Source organism: Ambystoma mexicanum, chromosome 10 (assembly GCF_040938575.1).
Source record: "Ambystoma mexicanum isolate Mex_15411 chromosome 10, UKY_AmexF1_1, whole genome shotgun sequence".
Lineage (NCBI taxonomy): Eukaryota > Metazoa > Chordata > Amphibia > Caudata > Ambystomatidae > Ambystoma > Ambystoma mexicanum.
This window is the reverse complement of record NC_090932.1, coordinates 1,495,265,475-1,495,281,402: the sequence shown is the minus strand read 5'-3', so window position 1 is coordinate 1,495,281,402 and position 15,928 is coordinate 1,495,265,475. Positions and strand designations below refer to the sequence as shown.

The 15,928-nt window shown below is 47.0% G+C and overlaps 1 protein-coding gene across 2 annotated transcripts in view; it reads right to left on the bottom strand.

Moving 5' to 3' along the window:
* Positions 1-15,928, bottom strand: part of KNTC1 (kinetochore associated 1) — a 2,501,313-nt gene that overhangs the window by 1,219,963 nt on the left and 1,265,422 nt on the right. For both annotated transcript variants that reach the window (XM_069619627.1, XM_069619628.1), the window contains exons 39-40: positions 14,218-14,274; positions 13,736-13,899 (exon numbers count right to left, since the gene is read on the bottom strand). In XM_069619627.1, coding sequence (XP_069475728.1) covers positions 13,736-13,899; positions 14,218-14,274 — 221 coding nt within the window. The remainder of the gene's footprint in view (positions 1-13,735; positions 13,900-14,217; positions 14,275-15,928) is intronic.

Sequence of the window (15,928 nt, the reverse complement as noted above, 5' to 3'; positions counted from 1 at the left end):
CGGCAGTTTGACTGGGGGGGACTCTGACATGTCCAGAAGGTCCGGGAACCAGATCTGTCTCGGCCACGCCTGTGCAACGAGGATCATCCTGTACAGGGACCGCTTGAGTTGGTTGATGATTCGCAGCAGCAACGGCAACAGCGGGAACGCATACAGGAACAGGCCGTCCCAGGGGAATGAGAAGGCATCGCCCATGCTCCCCGGCTGGGGAAACCTGCTGGCGAACCTCTGGCACTTGGTGTTCGTTGCCGTCGCGAATAGGTCGATCTGGGGATTACCCCATCGTTGGAATAGCAGATACACTTGATCCTGCCGCAGTTCTCACTCATGGCACGAGCACAGCTCCCTGCTGAGTGAGTTGGCTTTGGTGTTCTTTATTCCTGCCAGGTGGAAGGGAACTAGAAACATCTCCTGGGCGACAGCCCGGTGCCACAGATCCTGGTCCTTCTTGGATAGAGCTGGGGATCTGGTGCCTCCCTGCTTCCGGATGTAGAACATTGTGGTGGTGTTGTCAGTGAATATCCTCACCACCTTGCCTTTGAGGGATGGAAGGAATGACCTGAGGGCCCGAACACGGCTCAGAGCTCCAGGACGTTGATGTGTAGTGACCTCTCCTCCGGGAGCCAAAGGCCTCTTGCATGGAGATCTCCAGTGTGCGCTCCCCATCCCTCTAGGGAGGCATCCGTCGTCACCGTCTCCTGATGTGCCGGGGTCTGGAAGTCTGTACCCGCCGCCAGATGTGCGCGGGTGCCCCACCAACGGATCGCTTGGCGGAAGGTCTCGTTGAGTGAGAGCCTGTCTTCGAAGCTGCCCGCCGCTTGCATCCAACAGGTGTCAAGGAACTCTTGCAGTGGACGCATCCTCAGCCTGCACAGGCGCACTAAGTAGATGCACAAGGACATCATGCCGAGAAGGGACTTGATGGCCCTCGCCCCGGCCACGTCCATGGCCAACATCCGCTGCACCTTGCCCAGGATGGCCTTCGTCCTTTCCTCCGACGGAGAGTCAATCACGCCACTGTGTCGAACTTGGCTCCCAGAAACAGTGCGACCTGCGACGGAACCAAGTGTGATTTCGCGAAGTTGATGGAAAATCCCAGTTCCGTGAGCAGTTGGACGGTCTTCGCTTTGTGCCCGATGGCGAGTTCTCTTGTCTTCGCTAGGATGAGCCAATCGTCCAGGTAGGGGAAGACGTGGATCCCCTGCAGGCGCAGCTGCTCCGCCACTGGTGCTAGGCACTTGGTGAATACCCTGGGCACTGACTTCAATCCGAAAGGAAGGGCCTTGAACTGGTAGTGCCGCCCTTGGACTACGAATCTGAGAAACTTTCGATGTCCTTTTAGAATGGGAATGTGAAAGTAGGCATCCACCAAGTCCAGCGACAATAGGAAGTCGCCTTCCTCCAGCTGCCCCAGCACATGCTGGAGGGTGACCATCCGGAACTTCTGGGACTTGAGGTACTTGTTTAAACGACAAAGGTCCAGGATGGGTCACCAACCACCAGTCTTCTTTCTTACGAGGAAGTATTGAGAGTACACTCCGGAGCCCCGGAGCCTCTTTGGGACGAGCTTGATGGCTCCTTTCTTCAGCATCGCCCTTACTTCCAGCAGCAGTTGAGGGACGTGGTTTTCCTTCCTGGCCACAGGTGGAATGCGGGGGCACTTTTTTTGAAACTTGAGAGTGTGTCCGCGGGCCAGGGCATCCAGCACCCATCGGTCGGTGGAGGTGGACTACCACATGCTGACGAACTTCGCCAGCCGGCCTCCCACCGGGGTGCTCAGTTAGGGGCCCAACGGTATGGACGGTTGAGTCCTGCTTGGCAGCAGCCTTGCCGCTTTGGCCTCCTTGGCGACGACGATGAGATCCTCCTGACTTGCCGCGTCCTCTGTAGGCCTCCTGTGATGAGGAGCGGGCCGTCTGACGGTACGTCGAGGAGCCGCCGACGAATCCTTTGGAGGCCCAATGCTTGCCTCCAGAGTTCCGAAAGGGCAGCCATCGTTGCTGTAAAACTCCCAGGGCCCAAGCCGTCTCCATATTGGCCTTGATGGCCTGCAATGACTCGTCCACTGTCTTGCCAAACAGGTTGTTCCCGTCAAAGGGCATGTCCAAAACTCTGGTTTGCACGTCCTGGCAGAAATCGGTCACCTTGAGCCAACCACGCCGTTTTAGGCAAACACTGTTGCCCAACTGGCAGGAACCGGTGTCAGCCTCAGTCCTCTTGTCGTCCTGAAGGAAGTCCAGCAGAGGAGCGATCTTAAACCACAGCTCCCTGTCGTAGCGGGCCACAATCGCTAGGGCTTTGGCCGCTTTAAACGTCATCGCCGACGAGATGACCCGTCGTTCAGTTTCTTCCCCTCGCTGTCCAGCGGGGAGGTTGAAGTTGAAGCCGTCGCCCCCGCCGCTTTCTTCTTGGCCGCCTCCGAGATGACCGAATCCGGGGTCGGCTGCGCCCTGTGGCACAAGGGGGCGGAATCCTGGACCCGGTACTACTTCTCGTACCGGTCTCTCTTGGCAGGAGTCGTGGGTGGGTTCTTCAGGAGCGACAGCCCCTCGTCCCAGATGTCGTCAATTAACGGGACCGAGAGGACTGTCTTCCTCTTGGCCTCGCGCCGTTGATAGAGGAAGCCTTCCCTCTTCTGTTCTTCGGGGCAGAGCTGGAAGAGCTCGGATGCCCTGGTGATCATGGCGTGGAAGGAGCCAATTTCGTCGGGCGGGGAGGCCGGAGGAGGTGGTGATGGAAGGCCCATCCCGTCATCACCACCGTCGTCATCCGTCCCCGTCATGGCTGTCTCTGTTCCTGTGTCATCCCTAGGATCAGGGGAAGAGGTGAAGGCTGTGAGGGCTGCGAAGGCTGGAAGGGCGGGGGTGGATTAACTCTCCTCCGCTTGCATGGAGGGCTTCCCGACGAACCAGGCTCCACTGGATTGTCCGTTGGGGGTAAGGGCACCCTCGTTCTTATCTCCGTACTTAAGGCCTGGATCGCCATCAAGATTGCTCCCGAGTTGTCCTGTGGCCCAGGTACCGGCTGCGACGGGCGCGACGGTTCGGGAGTGGAATCCTCCGCCTCCACGGGAACCTCGTCGCCACCACCATCGCTCTCTTCGTCCGCCTCATCGGGATCCCTCCCGTGGGACCGGACCTCCGCAAACTTCTTGTTCAGGATCTTCATGACACCAGCCATTTCCTCCTCAGAGGCTGTATCCGTGTCCGTGATAGCCACCACCCCCCCCCCCTCTTTTTCCACTGGGGTTCTTACTTGGGTCTCAACGATGGGTTGAAAAGAGTATTCCCTCCGCGGTGGCAGGGAAACTATGGGCCCCGAGGTCGCCTCCACTGGGGTTTCCTCCACAGGCTTCGCCAGGGCCGCCACGACTCCCTCGATAGAGGCCTTAGCCGGGTGAATCAAGGCCTTCACAACTTTGGGAGCGCTTGAGGCCTGGTTCTGCTCAATTTATGCTTAGTTCAAAATGGCGCGGGAGCACAATGCATTCTGGGAGTGCTCGGAGCCATGTTGGATATTTACTTCACTCCGCAGTGAAAGGCTGCACACATTTTGCTGAAGTGTTAGATTCACAGTGCTGAGACAAACATGTTTTTTTCAAACTTGGTATGCAGTCAAGGCCATTTATGCTGGGAAACTGTTCTGCGTGGAGTATATTCCTTGGGGGGAGCTCTCGATTGACCCAGCTGGCAACCGATGGCTGTCCCTCAACTGCACAGGTGCAATTCCAGAAGGTTCGAGAATTAACTCCTTTTTTTGGAGTGCCTATATAGGCGGAAACCTGGAGGGGTCAGGTGAGACTTCAGCCAGAGAAGGACGCTCCGTTTGGCCTTCCTCTGAGCTGTGGTACTCTCGTCCTGGCTGTCCTCGGGGTCTTCCAGCCGTTAATGGGCGAGATGAAGAATGATAATACGCTCACGGTGATGTATTCTTTCTTTGACTTTTTTACTTTTTCTGTGATCTATGTCCATGTTAGTTTTATGAGTTCTTTCGATGTACTTGTAATATTTGAATAAATAGCCGTTAAGAGCTGATTATCTTCCAAAGCGTGCGTGGCTGTGAGTTATTGTGTGTCTGTTTTTGGGTTGAAGTATTTGCTCTATAATTGCATTGGTGATTTATGGTAGTTCCGTGCACTTTTCAGAGGAGAGCAATACATTATGGCACTGTGAGCAGGGTTATTTGTGATGAAGTGTTCCAAATATTCTGTTTGAATGCAGACAGGCTTCGGTTATCTTGCAAACGAAAGTAATTGGGCAGTGAGTGTTGAACTGTGTTAAGCTGTTTTTTTTTCCTTTTCCCTTGCTGTGAAGTGACGATTGTGTGAGAGAATGCAGAGCAGGCTGTCGCCTTTCCTTGGTCGTCTCACTGCAGCTCTGAGACAACCAATAGACAGCACTTTTGTGTCGGCATGCCGCGGCCGATAGCATTTGTGGTTGAGATCTTTCCCCTTCAGTAAATCAGTCGTGGCTGACTTACTGCTTGGGAATGAAACCAGGGAGCCGAAAAGCAGTGAGCAAAGCGGAAAAATGGCTATGTTCACAGTGCTCCGATGAATGGTGAAGAAAGATTTATGTTCAATTAGGAAAGAATTTTTTCATGCGGTTTCCCTTGACAAAGTTGTAATTTGGATTGCAAAGTGAAAGCTTGCTCTATTTTGGCATGAGGGCAGAGAAAAGAAAAACAATTGCAAGTATTTGACAGGCAAATTGTGACTAGTGTTTAAACATTGTGACTCAGCCCCAGTGTTCTAGCGAGTTGGGGGGGCTGTAATATAAGGAGGCGAAGGTGAGCCATTCTTATAATGTATGCTTTTGAAGTGTTCACATTCCTGAAGATAACGTGGGAATGAGCCGTGTTTAGGAGAAAGAGTAACATCAGTGTTGAAAGCCTAAAGGGTTTGTTTTTGGCAACTGTAAATTCCTTGTGCTGGTGGTGCATTCTGTTTAAAGGAACACACTAAAATTGCCTGTATTGCATTTTAGCTGTGCCATGTTTGCAAGGGGTGAGAGACTCACTTGATAAAAAAAATAAAAAAAAGAGTGAGTGAATGGCATTTGCATTTTTGATTTTTGTGTATTGATTTGAAATTGCAGAATCAGTTTGCAATGGTTTGGGGGAAAAGACAATTTATATTTTCTAAACTGCCCCTAGAGTATGTGACTGTTCCCACGCTATGCCATGGATTAAAGTACTGTTGCTATTAAGTGATGTATGTTTTGGAAATGGTGACCTGTTGACTGCGATACATGGTGAAAAAAAAGTTGACAAATTAACAGCCCATAAGCAATACAGAGTGTGGGTTGTTCTTGCAGAAAACGTGCAGGGAGCGGCACTACACATACACTGAAATAAGTGGTTACATTCTGGCAATGGTACAACAGAATGGAAAATCTGTGTGTGATAAGATAGCACAAAGATTCAGTGGGTTGAGGGTTCTTTTTAAAGATCGCACATTGCATTGGAGTGAGTTTGTGAAGCCAAACTACAAGGTTACGAGGAAAAAGAAAAATGTATGCCTTTAAATAGGACATTGATCAGTGGCCTGTTTTTAAACAGGCTAAAAGACACTTTGCAGAATTACATGGAGTTGAATCTGATGACAAGAAAAAGTGCCTCTTTTGAAAAAAAGAGTCTTGCTATGCAGAGCTTGTGCCTTGAAGATAAATTGCACTGTCTTGGGCGAGGTGCGCGAAAAATAAAAATAAATAAACTGTTGGAGGAAAGCAGAATGCCGCGCTCCTGTTCAGTAAAATGGTGTTTACAGAAGCTGGCAGATATGGGAGCTTTTTATGAGTTGCTGGAGCAGGGCAGAAAACAGTTAATCTGGATGAACTGTCTGAAACGAGTGCCTTCCATGGAAGCCGCCCCAGTTTAAGAGTTATAGGCCTAAGAGCAAAGAGACAAGCTTGCTGCGTGCGTATGGCGCTGCCATGTGCACAGGAAAGAAACAATGCATTCCATCCCCTGTGAGAGACACGTCAGTGTGAGCAAAGACAGAGGTGGGGCTGCAAAGCCAGAATGCTGAAACTGAACAGAGGGCAATAATTGCTGTGAGTGAGGAGATGAAAAAGAGTGCAATCTACCGTGTAAATGCTGATGTACGCATGCTTTCTGACACTGGCATGCAATAACAGAACTGATCAGAAGCAAGGAATTCGCCCAGTATCAAATGGCAGGCTGGGCGCATCACGCATTTGAACATTTGGGGAAACTGTGCATCTGTGAATGGGCTGAGAAAAGACAGCTGCCCATTTCAAGAGACATTGCCGTGCAAGCTGCATCTCAGCGCCCCATGTGATGTGACCTGAAGTAAAGCGCTGTGCACTGGAGAAGAAACCTCTAGGCGCTTTGAGAAGTGAAAATACACAGCCAGCAAAATGCAAGCTACATTGCCAGGGCTGGAGTAACTGACAAAGACATTATGGCGTTCCAGATGGAAGCAAAAAACTGACAAAGGTAGCAGTTTTGCAAGAGACAACATGCAGAGTGGGGCTTTGGAGTATAACATGAACACTGCATATTAGCCATGATCCAGAAGCGTCACGGCTTAGTGCAAGAATGAATGATTTGTTGAAGCAACTAAAGGAACTGACTCAGACTATCGCTCTTAAAGGGGTGGCCCAAGAAATCAGCAGACACCCTTTGGGAAACTAATAAGTGGAAAATCAGAGGCTTTAAAGACACTGCCTGTATGGAGAACTGGAGAAAAGATAAACAAAGCTGCTTGTGCAACTGCAGGCGGTATTGGACTGAAAGACTTTACCTTTGAAAAATGGAGTGATGCCAGCAGGGCAACCTAAATCAACATCATGAAACACTGGCAGCAAGTTGGCGCCTGGCATTCGTGATCGCTTTGGTGACAAAGAAAAGCATTGATCCATTGAGAAGTGCGACCTGGGTACTTATTATATGGCTATTGTAAAATCACAGATCAGTCTGAGGTACCATTGACCAACTATGATCGCATTGCACAAATGAGTTTGTGACTAAGCAGTTACACCCCGTATGGTTGAGTGCAAATAAGCCCCCAGAAAACATGCGGAAGGGTGACAAATAATTGTGGTAGCAATGATAAAATAAAGTGTGTAGTTACCTGATGAGACTTCTGAAGGCGGGGGTGGTGTTAAGTGAAGGGGTGGACAACGCTGATATTGAAGTTTTGATGACATCCTAATGTGGATAACACTGATAGTGTACCTTTTGATGAAATCTTAACATTTCTGTTTGTATTTTGCCTAGGCAAATAACCAAGACAGTAGTGTGCCATGATTGGGGTGTAGACATGTGCAATTGCCGGGTGACACTGATCAGTCAAGCAGACGCATTCTCAGAGGAAGGGGGTCACTGCGAGATGCTAGGTCAACTTTGAACCTGTCCTGTACCGCACTCAATGCTACTAAAGTGCGTGAAGCGTGAGGACATTTGTTCTGCAACCTGCGAGAAGTGTCCAACAAAGTAATAACTTTTCCAGAACTGTCACGGTGCGGACTTGGCATATTGTTAAACATTTCATGCTGCACATTCAAATGATTCAGTCGACGGTTGTAATGACCTTGTTGATATGTTTTGCGTTTCTTGTCTAAATGACTGTGGACAATGGGTTGTGGACTGTGACATCATGCACCACAAACAGCTGTGTGAAACAGCACTTGAATGCCAACATGTTGAAACCCGATTCTTAAATGCATTTTGAGATTAATCTGTGAAAAAACGAAATGTTTGCCCTTCCCACTGAATTGCTTTAATCAGAGATGTTTTGCCTTTTCCAAAATTACTACATTGCATGTAGCCAGGAAAATGATTCATGAATTGTTGGGGCAGCAGGGTTGGGCGAGCAGGAGCATAATATATTTTGAGATAAAAGGAATGCGCACACCAAAGTTAGCTGTGCGTATGTTAAGGCCTTTGATTTGTAGTAATGCTGCCAAGAGTGTGAGCTCTAATTAGAGACGGTAGTATTTGAAACAGGATGGCTCTTTTCATGTGGTAACGTTACATATACTTATATTCCAGCTAACATTTGTGGAGGTCCATGTGCTTTGACTCGATAAGGATTAATGATGTTTCCTTTACACTCAGTGATAACTCGAGGTAAAAGGTCAACCTTTGAATCTATGGGACTATCTCCTGACTGTGATTCACATGTACATTTGTTACATTTGTTATCAGAAGCTGAGGTTTTAGCATTAACCCTTTCATTAGTAGGTGTTTGGGGTTTAGCTGCTGGAGGTTATAAATCTTTGATGAAATTAGCGTGTTTAGTGGTTAAGAGTCTTAATCATACTTCGCAAGCTTTAGAAGAGTTGCTCCTTGATAGTCAAGTTATTAGAAAAGCTACTTTGCAGAACAGAGCTGCTGTTGATTACTTATTGCTGAAACATAATTTAGAGTGTAATGCCTTTGAAGGTATGTGCTGGTGGGATTGGTTATTTTCATGGATACCTGATATTGGGGGTACACTACGTTATATTTTTGCTTGCATTTTTATTATATTGTCCATTATAATTGCTTGTTGTTGTTGCCTTCAATGTGTTCCCAATTTAGTTTTAACATTTTGTAGGTTTCAAAGACCAGTTCCAGTGCCACCTGGCTAGGGAAGATAAATATCCAAAGGGTGGAGATGTTCTGCTCAATTTATGCTTAGTTCAAAATGGCGCGGGAGCACAATGCATTCTGGGAGTGCTTGGAGCCATGTTGGATATTTACTTCACTCCGCAGTGAAAGGCTGCACACATTATGCTGAAGTGTTAGATTCACAGTGCTGAGACAAACATGTTTTTCTCAAACTTGGTATGCAGTCAAGGCCATTTATGCTGGGAAACTGTTCTCTGTGGAGCATGTTTTTAGAGCAGGGAGGCCCTGCATTCCTTGGGGGGGGGAGCTCTCGATTGACCCAGCTGGCAACCGACGGCAGTCCCTCAACTGCACAGGTGCAATTCCAGAAGGTTCGAGAATTAACTCCTTTTTTTGGAGTGCCTATATAGGCGGAAACCTGGAGGGGTCAGGTGAGACTTCAGCCAGAGAAGGACGCTCCGTCTGGCCGTCCTGTGAGCTGTGGCACTCTCGTCCTGGCTGTCCTCGGGGTCTTCCAGCTGTAAATGGGCGAGATGAAGAATGATAATACGCTCACGGTGATGTATTCTTTCTTTGAATTCTTTACTTTTTCTGTGATCTATGTCCATGTTAGTTTTATGAGTTCTTTCGATGTACTTGTAATATTTGAATAAATAGCCGTAAAGAGCTGATTATCTTCTAAAGCGTGCGTGGCTGTGAGTTATTGTGTGTCTGTTTTTGGGTTGAAGTATTTGCTCTATAATTGCATTGGTGATTTATGGTAGTTCCGTGCACTTTTCAGAGGAGAGCAATACAGACCTTCACCTTGGGGGGAGCGTCACCGCCTCGCTCCCCCTCGGCTGTCTCTGTCGGGATCGGCCAGGACTTCTCCTGAAGTTTACCCGGGTTCTCCGATTTCCTCTTCCCTGAGCCAGAGCGTTGGCTTGTGGTTGATGGCGTCGGTGAAAGTGCGCCCTGCCTGGCAGCCGAGGAGCCTGACCGTTCGGGGCTCCCGGTGCCCGCGGACTCGCGGTGCTTTGCTTTTTGTTGGCCCCCTGTCGCCAGAGCGCCCTCAAAGGTCTTACAAGCCTGCTCGGACCTCTTCTTCTCACCTACCGCTGGGCTCTTCCCTTCCAGCCAGTTGGTGAGGTGGATACGCCGATCCCTCATGGTCGACTCCGACATGTTCTTGCAAAACGCACAGTCCTTCTGCACGTGCGTTTGGTCTTCGTGAAGGCAGTAGAGGAATCTAGAATGCTCGTCCTCCTTGAAGACATTCTGTAATCTGCATCCAGGGCAACTCCTGAACAGCTTGGATCCGGGCGTTGTGCTTCCTTTGTCCTGTGCCATGTCCAGGCGTGGTAGACCTCAAAGATCTTATGGAATCCTCCAAGAAGTGGAACTCGACGAAAACTTCACCTTTGAGGGGCGTAGAAAGTTCCAAAACGGATCCCCGTTGATCGGAAGTAGAAACGGTGGAGCTTGAGGATCGATTGACCGAAAACATTTGATGAAACTCTTTAAAAGCTCGAGAGCTATAGCACGAGGACTCCCAACACTTGAATGTGCAGTAAAAATATGAGGATGGCTGCCAGAGGAGGGGCTTAGGTAGAGGGCAGTCATCGACTGGGGGCAGTATGACCCAGAGACCAGTGATTGGTTATTAGAAGAAAGTCAGTTCAGAAACGAAACTGAAACTGATTTTTTCTTTACCGAGGATTCCCAGACTGACGACGGGGAATATTCATGAGCATGTGAATCCATGCCAGACTCCATGCTGGAGAAGCAAATGAATATTTCTTCTGTGAAAGGTACAGTGAGCTAAAATGTGGTTGGAGACACTCCTGAGTGTGTACCTTCACAGACAACAGGTTATTTGGCAGTGTTCGTTCTCGGTAGAGGGGTTCAAAGACCTTTTTTTGAATTTCCCTTTTCTTAGTAGATTGCATCCCTACCTGTGCAATTTGATCAGGACTCTTTATTCAATTTTTCATTTCCGACTGGGAGTTGAAAATGCTCTTTGAAAGTGCTTCCGTCCATGTACTGCATGAGTCCACCATGTTTTCTGCGACACATTCAAGCAAATGGCCACAATGATCAACCCACCTGCCCCTGAAGGAAATCTCTGTTATCAAACACATCATGGAAAGTTTGATGGCTGGACACAATGCCTCAAGTTCTCCTTTGGCAATACATAAGACTAATTTGCAGTTGAGTTACAAGTCTTTTTAGTTGAACCTCTTAGGCAATGTTGATCCAAATAGCATGAATAGAGTGTGCTGTACCACATATGTGATTCACAGGGAGACCCGCTGCTGTTAAAGCTTAGCCAACACTATCTAAACTGCAGAAACTTTCTGAAATATCCCACCCATGCTAAACACATCAACTTTGCTTCCTCTCTAACAATCATGCACAGATTTGCTTTCTTCCTTTCTGGAGCAGCGCTCCTTAAGGTACTGCTGCTTATTTACCACCAAAAATAAAAATGACTAAAGGGAGGTCCCATAATGTCTAGGAGCTAGGGACAAACCAACAGTATAATAACAAACAGGCAACATAATAAACAGACAGACACTTCTATATAGTAATAGTTATGAATTGAATGTATGCTATATTGAATGCAGCACACTGTACCACACAGTATTCAGTTTGTAATTCAATTATGTTATTATTACACAAAGTATATTGATCTTGGCCTTGGCCCAACTAATGTGGCCACCTACTGTTAGGCAGAATCCTGTGCAGTGCCCTTAGGGACCACTACACACAATTAAGACCACAGGTGGCAATACAAGTTTTACCTTTGGTACAAGCCTGTACTACTAAGTTATAGTGGTAGCAGTAGCAGAGCAGCCAGGCTTATCTCAAGAGTATATGAGCAGTAGCAGAGATTACACAAAGGGACCACAATTACTGTGACTCGAGCAAACACTGACTCAAGGTTTCAGGTAAAACATATAAGTACATTTATTTTTAAACCATCAGTTATAAACACAACACTTCTATTAAACGTAAACACAAACCACAAATCCAATATACTACAACTAACCAATTCACTTTATACAGTATGTCTCAAGGTAAGTACCCTGTGTTTGAATGAACCAGTGTTATGAACAAAACACGATACCGCGGATACAGTTGCGATCACTTTTTGACAGTTCGGTCTACTCAATAAACGCGTATCCGTGACATGAAATGCTACCGGGGCAAAAACACACTTAGCACCTGAGATACCCAGAGGGAGTTGGAGGCAAAAATCACAGGCAATATTTAGGTTAGGCAGACAGCATCGAGAAACACTTAGAAACAGGAGTCAAAAGTCAAAGGGTCGGAGCCAGGGTTAAGTGACACCGGAGACCTGTTGCCGAAGATCACACCGTTAGACAGTACACAATTTCAACATAGCCCAAAAGTACTTGGATATTGACAGTACCTTATTTCAACGATGCAGCTGGGGCCCTGGCAGTTGTTCTTGTTCGTTTCCCGCAGACCCACGATTCCTGGAGCTTCGTTGGGAAGGAGGACGTCTGAAGGGGGTCTGCACCACACAGGGATGAAGCGACAACGAATAAAAGGTGCGCTCCTTAAAAACAGGAGAGACTCGGCAGGTGGCTATCCGGACCACTACAGCAGTGTGCAGCGATCCCGACCACGGCGGAGATCTCTGGCTGAAGAAGATGAGCTGGTTATCCCCACCAGGCTCAAGGGAAGAAGACTCCGGACTGGATCTCCTCTTAGTCGTGGGCTTCACCGGAATGGGATAGATGCAGCAGCCGTCGTTCTCTCCACTTCTCTTCGGTTCCTTGTAGTTCCAGAGGCGACTGACTTCTAGCCCAAGAGACCTGCCTTTTTGTCGCAAAAACCCCCATTCACACAGCCTGGCTGTCAATCACGCAGCAGGGGGGGTTGTCCAGCCGGGGCAACCACCTCAGCCAATCATGGCAAAGTGCGACTTGGGTTTCCTAGCATACCCTGTGCAGGGGGTGACTACACCCCTCCCTCACATTCAGCCCACCTAGACACCCAGGTGCCTTGAGGAGGGCTTCTCTGCAGAAGCCCGCCAAAAGACGGTGAACAAAGAAGGCGAACCTAGTTTGCCGTGCAAAGTAAAACACAAGAAGGACTTTAACAAAATGAAATGGCAAATAAACCCAACCGGAGCCAAAAGAAAGACTATTTGGTCAAGCGGGTTTATGTTAGAGGCTAATATAGTAGCCAAGAACAGTACCACGTTTATCTAATATAATCGCGGTAGAAAAGTTAGGGTAGATACCACTGCCACCAGCCAAGTCTAAATGTTAAGAGCGAAACAATGATCAGGGAGGTACAGACAGAAAAGGGGTACAGATTAGCCCTTTCCAGTACTCCATGTAAGATGGGGTGTACTGGGTCTGTGGTAAAAATGACAATGTAAAGTAAATGGCAACTTTACCTTTCTCTGGGGGACAGTAGTCAGCCCCAGCAAAATGGAGTCAGAGGGAAGTCTTAAAGACAACCCGGGGTTAATACACTGAGGGTACGGTGTAACCCATACAAGAACAGGGGCACCTAGAGTGGTGTGCTCCAGTGCCCAAGATCACACAATGAGTAAAAACACATAGGCCAAAACACATGTAAGAGTGGGAAAAGTATGCACACTCTTACCAGGTGGAAAACAAACTCCAGAAATCCAGCAAAGCTGCTGGGGGACTCACTAGGTGAGGGAAATTAGCCCTAGAAGGAGAATTCTCCCTAACACCTACTTGACTAAAACACCATCTACACGTGACCTCTGATCTGACACAAATTCAGATGCATATCGAACATACCCCAGTCAAACATCAGCAATTCAGGTGTCAAAAAGCACTCTTGTATCGAGTGCAGAAATATCTGTGCAATTGTTGCAGCGTATTTAATAATAACGTAGTGATACAATACATATATATCACATAGTTCTATTGACGTCAATACATAAACATATATGACAATACAATATTAAACTCCTTTCGAAGTATTCATTTTAAGAAATGTTTTAAGAACGGTTCTACGATAGACTGACTTATTAATTACTACCAAATGCACACCCCTTCCTAACCCCTATGAGAATGGTCAGGGTCTGTGCCCTACTTGACATATACATACACCCCACCATACAACTCTTAGAAATTAACATTGCAATTCTGATCTTTGACCGTACCTTTGCACTCAAACGAATGTCCATGTTGTTGGAAACACAATGCTGAAGACAGCTTCCAAAAGATCTTACAACGAGTCTCAAGACCAGCTCACACTGGTTGCATTCCTGGAGATTTTGCAACAGCACAGGGATAGGACTGGTTGCTGGCAGGAGCATGTTCCGACCTGTGTAATAAGGTAGGAACATATAAAATGCTATCTTAAGGTGGTATACAGAAATATCTAGTGAGCCAGAACATGCCATCAGCCGCAGGACTTAAAACATGATGAGTTAATGATTCCAGATCTGGGAGAGCATGGCTATTTGTTGCATTGTCTGGATGCATAGGGCTGAGGATGGCCTTAATCAACTGCATGTCAACTAAATATAACTTGCGCATAATGACCATCTTCAGCTAAAGAGACACTACATCAGATACCAACATCTACTGTGAAGGTGGTTAAAGAAAGTCATATTGAAAAAAGCACATAACCTTTCAATACCTTTAACGAAAGAACAATGCGCCAGGCTTCGGCAGTCCAATGGATGAAGGGTTTTATCTGAAACAGATAAGTAACATTTTCAGTTCAAAAAGACATTTTGAAACCCTACATATACAGAAAGTACAGCAAATTATTCATTAACTGCATCAACATTGCTGGAGTAATTGAAATGCAAAAAGTGAAGCATATTGTCCATAGTGACGAAATGCAACCCAAACAATGTAATTTTACATGTCAACACTGAGGTTGGCATTATGGAAGGAGAGACAGACAAAATATTCAAAAATGATTTTATTACAGAAAATGTCAGGATGGATAAAGGCCTAACTTGCCCTATACTGAGGTGGGATTGTACCTACCTAATGAAACTAAGGTCAGTCTGCCAAAATGTTCAACTGAACAATCTGTCTGTGTCCAAAAACCTATACTTGCTGTCACAACCAATACAAAACAATGTGTAGGGACATCAACCACAACTTAAAATAGTATTCCAAACATACAGTTCTGAGCTACATCAAGCTCTGGCTTATTCATCAGCTTTTTCTCACAAATGTCAATAAGTTTGTCACAAAGTTCAATCACTCCTCCTTGGAATGTTTAGAGGAAATACAGTTTTATAAACGTTAATGTGCCCCTTCCCCAAGTTCAAAAGGTAACACCGTTTGAGAACACCAAAACTCAGGGTTCCCTTCCCAAAGTCTGAAGATTACCAATGGTGGTTATCCTGCTTTCACCACAGCAAGCTTCCCTGTTCACGGTTAGAAAAAATTTCATTAATGTGCAATTTTGTCTCCATTTATGGACTTCCCAAACTTTTTTGCTTTTGTTTGGCTATCCTAACCTGATTTTTTTCCAGTGGAGCCCAGCCTTCAGCTGAAGTCCCCAGGGCTTTTGCTCACTTGTTATGGGGAAACGGACACGTCCTTCAGACTGTTGGTACTGGGGTCCCTTAGTCTTTGACTATGTTGCCATTTCTTGGTAACTTTTTAACAGTGCACAATATACCTTCCAGTACCATGCGCTGGGATCCCTTTTCGTTTCATGGCTCGAGACACCCTCGAAGAATTTGTTGGTGATTGATTGTACAAGTGTGCTTGGGACAAACTGGCGGCAGCAGTTACTTTTTATAGTGTTTTACTCTTTTTACTGAATCGCATCGAGTTTACCGCGTTTGGTTCAAGACTGTGGTCAGGTCTGAAAATGGCCAAGCCACAAATGTGTAGTAGTTCTGTCCCATGGCCATTTTGTCCCTTGCATTACCCAGGTCGAATAACCTGTTTTTTTCCTTATTTGGGCATGCACCCAGGAAGCGGGTTGGGACTGTCCAGTCCCAATCCACACTAATGGTGCCAGGATGTCTGAAATGCCTGAATGACAGATAACTATGCATGACTGGGATGCCTGCAAGAGAGCAGATCTTCGATTGCAAGTCCTTGATTTTGGCACAATTTTGGATATGAGAAGGGGCTCTGCATCCATTCCAGGTCGATCACCTGAGTTCTCACTGAGCTACAGAAGGAGCTACGTCTCCTGCACGATGTAACAGACTTGTGAAACCGCTGGAAACTCTTTGGAAGGTTTTGGCACCTTTCGCCCTTTGCTGTCTCAGACCTCTGCTTTCTACTTCGATCAAGAAGGCCTGCAAAGGCGCTTAGCCCCTTCAGAGTAGTGGGAACATTTGCTCTCGGCGACCCCTGCTTACCCACAAAAC